Below are 10,124 nucleotides of genomic sequence, written 5' to 3'. Positions count from 1 at the left end.
TTCATGGTGTTTATCATTAAATCCAGTGCCTTGGGACTTCCCTGGTAGTCCAGTGGCTAGGGCTCCACGCTCCCAGTGCAGGGGTCCCGGGTTCAATCCCTGGTCAGGGAACTAGATCCCACATGCATGCTGCAACTAAGAGTTTGCATGCCACAGCTAAAGATCCCACATGCTGCAACTAAAGATCCTGCATGCTGCAATAAAGATGGAAGATTCCGCATGCCGCGGCTGAGACCCGGAGCAGCCGAATAAATAAATAAATAAAAGATCACGCTGTGTATTTAAAAAAATAGATTAAAAAAATAAATCCAGTGCCTTCATTTCAGCTACAGAGATATAATTTCTAAGTGACCTATGCACACAAGATGTTTGCTTAGCCTGCTTTTCCTCCTTAGCATTGCTGTAAACACACAGACCAATTTGTACTTCCTTAGCTACTCTCACAGCCTCTCAGGGTGCCACTTCTCTCAAGCAATATTTACAACAAATATGAGCTAGATGCTGAGAGGGCTAAAGGTTATCTCTGAGGTTATGCTCTTGTCCTCAGGTAACTCACAAAGTACAGACGGCAGGGAAATAAATATAAAGCCAACTATACATAGATTCCATATGTTGTTAAAAGGATATGGCAGAAGTCCCAAGGAGCAAGGAATGGGACAGAAGACACTGAGTTACTTTAGTCTTGAAAGATAAAGAGGATTTTGTTATGTGCAGATATTCTAAGCAGAAGGAAAGAAGAGAGAAGAAGGGGGGAATGCAGATAGATGTGATATATTTGGGGGGAAAATGGATGGGTATGGTTGGAAAATAGGGTGGGAACAAAATATGGAAAGAGAACCCAAGGCCAGGTTGTGGATGCTCTTGAATGCCCTACAAAGGGCTTGAAGGAAATGCCTTTCTGTATGTAGCTTCTTTCTTCTTCAGAAATATGACTTTTAGATTCCTGGGCAGCATTTTTATTTCAAAAATATATTAGCAACTGAAGGCATAGAGATCTGTGAGTTCCTTGGGAAAGTTATATCCATTTTTTTTTTTGGTATTGATAGAAATGAGTGTTTATACCCTTGATCTGGGAAGCTTACTAGAAAACAACCTATTTGTGAGAGAAGGCAGTTTTACCTGCTGGCTTTTTTCCTGCTCATTAAGAAATCTCATCTGTTTTTACTAGTAGTGTTAGACCTTCCTATGTGCACCCTAGGTTATAGATAGAAAAGGCTCAAATACCTGGGCATCTCTCCTAGGAATAAACTAATAAAACCTCACAGCTGAAGATCTCACTTCTCTTTTTTGTTTCTCACAGAGTGATGGGCTGTGTTCTCATTAGTGCATGTTGTCTGGATCTGTCTTCTGCTATTTTGAACAACCCAAACCTGAAGAGCCTGGACCTTGGGAACAATGACCTGCAGGATGATGGAGTAAGAATTCTGTTTGAGGCTTTGAGACATCCAAACTGCAATATTCAGAGGCTTGGGTGAGTTCAGTTTTCCATTAGGAAAATGATACCTATTTGGTGGCTTATACAGCTAGAAGAAATTTAGTATATGGAGAGACGATGAAAAATAAATGGGGCTAGAAGGTAAGTTATTCTCAGAAATGAGAATCTGAATTTCATATATACGGATCAGTATATTACATGTTATTAGTATAGAAGCCATATTTCACATTTCTTTGTGTCCCCCTTAGTACTTTGGACAGGGTATGTATTAAGTAAATAGCACTTAATTTAGGTCTTCCGTGTTCTGTCATCCTTAGATATTCCATCTGTCCTTGAATTACTTTTTCTTATTAAATCAAAGGTTTTACTAATCATTTTCTATCTGGAAAAATGCTGTCTGTGGTCTCAAGGAGCTTGCAATCTAATAAAATCTCGTCCTATGTTCTGAGTACTTTTTATGTTCAATGATGTATTGTTTAGATTTTTATTTTCTTTTTAAATCTTGAACTGATTGATATTGGCTAGTACAGTTTTACTTATACAGCATGAATTATTGACCTCTGGGTCAAGAATTTTGCTCTACATGTGGGAAGCCTAGACACTATGATACGTCTTCCTGGCTCTTCCAAGAAAGTGCTGCTTTTCTATGTTTCCATTGTCAATTTATATATGTATTTTTCACAATTCTGATGTAACTTTGGGGTCTGAATTTTAATTTTATTCTGCTTGTAACCTAATAAGTTAGCCTATTACTGTTGAGTGGATGCTGGCAGGAGATGTAGAATCCTATCAGAGACAGAGGACTTCATTCCTCAGAGTATAGCCCCATAAGCATTGGGCATGTTTGTGTCAGTTTCCTGAGTGCCCTAGGTCCCACAGGGTTGATGTGGAAGACTTGGATGGATGCCTCCACATGCAGTGGGCTGCATTCCAGGAGAGGAACGCTGAGTTTGGGGAACTCACCATTTTATAGTAAGCAGAGAGCAAGCCTGCCCTTTGTCCTGGAGGGAGACATTTCTTCATCCCTCAAGGTTGCTCACTGCACACACATCCTAGGAAACAGCCAGGTAAAGTATTGTCAGGGCCTTGCATTTTTGTCAGTACAACATGTGGGAGAGTGAAATACCCGTGGAAGAATGTCTCCCCAAAATATCCAACACTTTTCTGACACAATACAGTCTTCGCTTCTGGTGAATTTTCACGTGGATAAGCCACTCCACTGGCTACTCTGATTAGTCTGACCAACAGAAGCTGGGACTAAATTTGTTCAGCTTGTCTCATGTGCCATTTAATTAAGGCTGCTATCAACAGGACTCCAAGCACAGGATGAGGCCAAATTGTAGTATTGGTTTAAACCATGCCCCAGGGTCCTGGGCTCAGCAGCTGAGTAACACCAGGAGGAACAATGGGTCTGGTTTTCCATTACAACTCATGAAAGGGAATTTAGAATGACCTGCTGCTCTTGGTGTCATTGGCAGTAAATAAAGGAGGCCAAAGATGGGCCAAAAACAACCCCTTCCCCATTAAAGAGCCATTCAGTGGTCTACACTTCCCCACACGCAAACACATAACCTGAAGGTGCACAGGTCGCTCCAGTGTGGGGTTTGTTGTTATATTTGATTTGGGTCACCATTACCTTGATTTGGTTACATCAGGTGGGCAGTGCCACTGAGTAGTTACAACTGCTTTGTTTGCCATATGTGACATAACCCACAGCTGTTCCCAGCATCAAGAGAGTTTTATGAATTCGTATGAGTCAGACTGAAGCAAAGTCATACTGTGTCTATACACACGAGAGGGGTCCACATTTGGGGTCTGCCATTGATGGCCTCAGCACAACAGAATAGCTCAGGGTCTGCCATGTCTGTGTGAAATTTTCCATTCTCATAGCATGTGGACAGCATGACAACTGGGCGGTGGGTCAGGTTGCCTGCCACAGCTGCTGCTTGACACAAGCAGACCACATAATTATTTTGCCAGGCAGTAGTGTTGGATCTAGGGTGAAAAAGAGAGCCTTAGCTGTTCTCCCCACTCCCTGAACCTCCCAGGTTCTAAGGTGCTCCTTCCCCAGGTATTAGTGTTGCTAGTCTTCCCCCCAGCCATGAAGTCAGTGTGTCCACCGCAGTGTCTATAACTTCGCTTTTTCTCTAATCATCTGCCACTGGCACCGAGGGCTTCAGTCCAGAGCACTCAGGTGGGAAAGGGACAAAAGCAATTTTACAACATTTATAGAAACCTGTTATATTCCACATCTTGGCTTGTAGGGGGAGTTGTCCAGCATTGTACTCAACCAAATGATCATTATCCTCATGACCTAGAGCCTTGTCAATCCAAAAGAGAATCCAGGGGCTTCCCTGGTGGCGCAGTGGTTGGGAGTCCGCCTGCCAATGCAGGGGACACGGGTTCATGCCCTGGTCCGGGAAGATCCCACATGCCGTGGAGCGGCTGGGTCCGTGAGCCACGGCCGCTGAGCCTGCGCGTCCGGAGCCTGTGCTCCACAATGGGAGAGGCCACAACAGTGAGAGGCCCTCGTACTGCAAAACAAACAAACAAACAAAAACAAAAAAACACAAGAGAATCCAGGCATCTGATCTGAATGAAGTTTGAATCCCAAAGACCCTTTTTGGCTGGCCTGCCACCTGGAGGGTGTACCAATCAGGGTGGCCTGGAGTTGCTGTTAGGGAAAGAAAAGCATCATGCCGAGGAATGGTCAGGATACAATCCTGAAACTTCAAAATAGTTTTTTATAGAACCTTCTATCCCTTTCATCCTAATCATTACCCAGGAGGTGGCCAAAAAGAGATGAGGCATTTCAGGGGATAGCCACATTTAGTGACCAAACTGCCCCACTAAGGAATGTAGACCAGGAGTTGGTGAGGGAGGTACAGTCAGTAATCTTTTTGATTTAATTTTGAGGGGCCAGTCCAGAGATTTTTTGCATATCTGAAATTGTCTTAGTTTTCTATGAACTTGAATCGCTGCTTGGTTGTGTTCATCATATTCTGGTTATCCTCTCAGGGTTCTGCAGAGTCTGTTCCCTGCTAGCATTGACTCTTGTTGTAGAAAAGTCTGAAACCAGCTGATTCTTCCCCTTCAATATCCTTACTGGTTAAAAAGAATTTTTTTTTTTTTTTGGCCTGTAATGTCCTTAGAATTTCTTCTTTGGCCCAATAATTAGTCTTGTGTTGAATTTTCTTTATCAATATTTTTTCTCATATGCCATTTAAGTCTGCAGATTGTGCTCTTTTTTCTGTAGTGTTTCCTATCTTTAGATTCTGCTTATCTATTTGTCTTATTTTTTTCAACATGCTTATGTTGGATCTCTTTTGTCTGTATTCCTTATCCATAATTTTCTTTAATCTTTTAAAACTCATTCTTCTTTTGCTGGATTTTTCTAACTCATCCTACATATTCCTAAGTGTATTTTTAGCAGTTGTGACTTCTTTTTGCTTCTTTTAATGTGACCTTCATTCTATAATTTTTATTTTTCTCTTCTGTTACTTTTAAGCTCTGCCAAATTATATTTTAAATATTTTCTTTATAAAATGTAAAATACAGAAAAATAAATAAAACTAATATTTTAAAAAAGCAAACGTGTATATAATCACACTCAGATTAGGAAATTGAATTTTCCCAGTAAACTAAATTCCGCTCAATCATCCCTCCCAAATCACAGCCTCTCTCCTCTTCAAGCAGTAAACCTCATCTTGACTTTTATAGCAGTAATTTATGTGTCTTCCTTTACAGTGAACCATAATATATGTAATCATAAACTCTATACTTGAAATTTGCTTGATTTTGAACTTTATAGACAGGGAATCATACTTTATGTATTCTTTTGTGTTATGATTTTCTTTTTGCTTAATGTTATGATTGTAGGAGTCATCCGGTTGTTTCACGTGGCTGTTCTCATTCATTTTTATTGCCATAAAAGATTCCAATGAATGACCATATGATAAACTATGGCTATCCTAAAACAAATAGACTGCCAGATATTTCTCTGGCAAAAATAGGTTTATTGGGGATCAGCAGAGAATCGTAATTTGGGGACTGTAACCATAATGAGCCATGTGCAAGTCTCCACATGACAAGGAAAGGAGAATGCGTTGATAGAGAGGAAAAGGAAGCTGGAAGGGCTACAGTAAACTAAGAGTCCACGGCTTTTCACTGGCTAAGTCCTTGCCAGGAAAGTCCTTCTTCCAGTTGGGCTCTGCTATCTTTGCAGGGTGTGAGAGCTCCCTCTTCAGGTCTCCCAACTCTACTTAATTGAGGTTTCTGTTTATTAGTTCTCCTCTACTATAGAACCATTCCATTGTTGGTGGACTTTTGGGTTGTTTTCATTTTTTTTCTTTAATGATTAGTGCTGCTCTGAGTATTTTAATACATAAATTGCGAGATGTGTACACATTTATCTAGGGTAAATAATTGAGTGGAATTGTTATATCATGGGGAAAATCCCCAAGGATTGTACCAATTTATTCTACCACTGGCAGTGTGTAAGAGTTCCTGTTGCACTCTATTCTTGTCAATTTTGTCAGACTCAATTTTTTAAATTTTAGCCAGTCGGGTGTGGTTTTAGCATATGGTTGTGTAGGACTGAATTTATTTCTTCTTTGAACTTTGTAGAAATTTCTGGTGAAGCTATATGATCTGGAGTTCCCTTTTTGTGGAGAGTTTTTTGACTTCTCACTCAATTTTTAAATAATTATATATTTATGTAGGTTTTCTCTTACTGAGTAATTTTTGGTAAGTGATATTATTCCTGTGATTTTATCCATTTCAGCTGAATTTTAAAACTTACTGGCAAGTGTCTAGTATTATTATATTATTAATCTGCTTAATTTCTAAATCATCTCTAGTGTTTAGATAGCTAGTCATGTTTCATATTTCCTTCTTTTCCAGCAGGCTTCAGGTTATGATTTTCCTTCAAATCACTGCATTAACTTCACCAGACAAGTTTTGATATTATCTGTAGTGTTTTCTTATTTTGAGTCTAAAATAGTTAACTTCCCTTATGACTTTTTCTTCAACCCATGGATTATTCTAAAGTGTACTCCGTAATTTTCAAATATAAGAGGGGTTTCTTATTATCTTTTTATATTTAATCTCTAGCACTGTAGTTTGAGAACATACTATGCATGATTTCAATTTTTAAAAATTTGTTGACATTTATTTCATGGCCCAGTTTTTATATGTGTTCCAAAGTGTGCTTAAAAAGAATATGAAGAGTTGTGGGTTGCAGTATTTTGTATCAGTTAAGATTGTTAATTCTGTTGCTCAAATCATCTGGTATTTTTAGTGATTTTTTTCCCAGATAATTCGATTATTGTGAAAAATACGTTAAAATATCTGTTATAATTACAGATTTGTGTATTTCACTTTGTAGTTCTGTTAGTTTTTATTTTCTATATTTTGAGACTTTTATTAGAGACTGCAAATGATTATGTTTCCTGATGAATTCTTGATAACCTTTCATGTCTTATAATGCTTTTAACCCTAAGGTTTATTTTGTGTGATATTTATGTACCTTGTGTCATAATTAGTGATATTGTTGCTCCACCACATTAATGTGTATTCCATGTGGGCAGTAACTGAAAAATATGTTTATATACTCAGCACTTATATAGGCACTCAAATGTTGAATGGCTAGATAAACAGAAGGTGAAAATTAAAATTAGTTGGTAGGGGGGATCATCAGGTCCGAAAGGTTGAGTTTAACATACTTCATCAGTTCATGGTATTATGTATATATTTTTTTAATTTATTTTTTTATTGAAATATAGTTGATTTGCAGTGTTGTATTAATTTCTGCAGTACAACAAAGTGACTCAGTTATACACATATATGCATTCCTTTTTGTGTTCTTTTCCATTATGATTTATCCCAGGATACGGAATATAGTTCCCTGTGCTATACAGTAGGACGTTGTTGTTTATCCATTCTATATGTAATAATTTGCATATACTAACCCAAAACTCCCAGTCCATCCCTCTCCCAGCCTCCCTCCCCCTTGGCAACCACAAGTCTGTTCTCTATGTCTGTGAGTCTCTTTCTATTTTGTAGATAGGTTAATTTGTGCCATATTTTAGATTCTGCATATAAGTGATATCATATGGTACTTGTCTTTCTGACTTACTTCACTTAGTATGACAATCTCTAGGTCCATCCGTGTTGCTTCAAATGGCATTATTTCATCCTCTTTTATGGCTGAGTAGTATTCCATTGTGTATATATACCACATCTTCTTTATCCATTCATCTGTCGATGGACATTTAGGTTGCTTCCATGTCTTGGCTATTGTAAATAGTGCTACTATGAACACAGGGGTACATATATCTTTTTGAATTATAGTTTTGTCTGGATATATGCCCAGGAGTGGGATTGCTGGATCATATGGTAATTCTATTTTTAGTTTCCTGAGGACCCTCTCTACTGTTTTTCATAGTAGCTCACCAATTTACACTCCCAAACCAACAGCACAGGAGGCTTCCCTTTTCTCCACACTCTCTTCAGCATTTGTTATTTGTAGAGTTTCTAATGATGGCCATTCTGACTAGTGTGAGGTGGAACCTCACTGTAGTTTTGATTTGCATTTCTCTAATAATTAGCCATGATGAGCATCTTTTCATGTGCCTATTGGCCATCTGTATGTCTTCTTTGGACAGATGTCTATTCAGGTCTTCTGCCCATTTTTCGACTGGGTTGTTTATTTTTTTGTTGTTGAGTTGTATGAGCTGTTTGTATATTTTTGAAATTAAGCCCTTGTTGGTCACATCGTTTGCAAATATTTTCTCCCATTCCATAGGTTGTCTTTTCATTTTTTTATGGTTTCCTTTGCTGTGCAAGAGCTTGTAAGTTTGATTAGGTCCCATTTGTTTATTTTTGTTTTTATTTCTATTGCCTTGGGAGATCGACCTAAGAAAACATTGGTACGATTTATGTCAGAGAATGTTTTGCCTATGATCTCTTCTAGGAGTTTTATGATGTCTTTTATATATTTAAGTCTTTAAGCTATTTTGAGTCTATCTTTGTGCATGGTGTGAGGATATGTTCTAACTTCATTGATTTACATACAGCTGTCCAACTTTCCCAGCACCACTTGCTGAAAAGACCATCTTTTTCTCATTTTATATTCTTGCCCCCTTTGTCGAAGATTAATTGACTGTAGGTGTGTGGGTTTATTTCTGGGCTCTATTCTGTTCCGTGGATCAAGTTCATGGTATTATATTGTCTATGGTTTATGCAAGGGCCTTCTGTCAACTATTGGTTGGTTGATTAGTTGGGTAATTTATATCCATTAACCATGTCCCCTTCTCACCTATAGGCAACTTACCTAATGTGTTTGAAATATGCCATAGAACTATATGTACCTTATAAAAGATGCAATGTTATTTTTAGAGGTATGAAATTTTTGCATAAATGGCATGGTGCCATTTATATACCTTACCTTTTTTTCCCTTAATTTCTTTAAAATACACAGGACATTTTAAAAAATATATTAAAAAAATTTCTTTTTCATATTATTTTTCATTGTGGTTTATCACAGTATATTGAATATAGTTCCCTGTGCTATACAGTTAGGACCTTGTTGTTTATCCATTCTATATATAATAGTTTGGACCTGCTAGTCCCAAACTCCCAATCCAACCGTCCCCCACTTCCCCTCCCCCTTGGCAACCAAAGACTGTTCTCCATGTCTGTGAGTCGGTTTCTCTTTTGTAGGTAAGTTCATTTGTGTCATATTTTAGATTCCACATATAAGTGATATCATATGGTATTTCTTTCTCTTTCTGACTTACTTCACTTAGTATGATAATCTCTGGTCCAACCATGTTGCTGCAAATGGCATTATTTCATTCTTTTTTATGGCCGAATAATATTCCATTGTATATATGTACCACATCTTCTTTATCCATTCCTCTGTCAATGGACATTTAGGTTGTTTCCATGTCTTGGTTATTGTATATCTTGCCTTTTAACACTCAATACCATATTTCTAAAATCTACTTATGTTGCTCCATATATATATATATATATATATATATATTTTTTTTTTCCCAGTACGCAGGCCTCTCACTGTTGTGGCCTCTCGCGTCATGGAGCACAGGCTCCGGACGTGCAGGCTCAGTGGCCATGGCTCATGGACCCAACCACTCTGTGGCATGTGGAATCTTCCCGGAACGGGGCACGAACCCATGTCCCCTGCATCAGCAGGCGGACTCTCAACCACTGTGCCACCAGGGAAGCCCGATAGATGCTTCATTTTGTGAGCAGCTTGCGGAATCTTAGTTCCCAGGGTTGGACCAGCGATTGAACTCCGGCCCATGGCAGTGAAAGCACCAAGTCCTAACCACTGGACTCCCAGGGAATTCCCAATACATGCTTCCTATCAAGGGGATTTCTAACAGATTTTCAGATAAAGGAAAATTCTTTTGCTTTTTAAACTAAATTTCAGAGCATTACAGAGGAAGATAACTTTTCCATTTCATTTTATAAGGTTAGAAAAACTTTGATAATAGAACTTACAAAGATAAATTTACAATTGAATGTCACTTATGAATATATATGCAAAGATCAAATATATTTGAAAATTAATTCTAACAGTTAAAATATACAATGATTCTTATGATTTATAACAGAAGTACAAGAGAGGACAAGTATTAGTTGACTGATGGAGAAAGACCAAATA

The 10,124-nt window shown here is 38.2% G+C and overlaps 1 protein-coding gene across 1 annotated transcript in view; it reads left to right on the top strand.

Moving 5' to 3' along the window:
* The window catches only part of NLRP14 (NLR family pyrin domain containing 14), a 44,554-nt gene that overhangs the window by 17,313 nt on the left and 17,117 nt on the right, over positions 1–10,124 (top strand). Inside the window, 1 exon segment of the mRNA XM_060160847.1 lies at positions 1,301–1,471. Within this exon segment, the coding sequence (XP_060016830.1) occupies positions 1,301–1,471 (171 nt within the window).

This window comes from Lagenorhynchus albirostris, chromosome 9 (assembly GCF_949774975.1).
Source record: "Lagenorhynchus albirostris chromosome 9, mLagAlb1.1, whole genome shotgun sequence".
Classification (NCBI taxonomy): domain Eukaryota; kingdom Metazoa; phylum Chordata; class Mammalia; order Artiodactyla; family Delphinidae; genus Lagenorhynchus; species Lagenorhynchus albirostris.
Note: the sequence above shows the minus strand (reverse complement) of the source record. Positions and strands in the feature narration are given on the sequence as shown.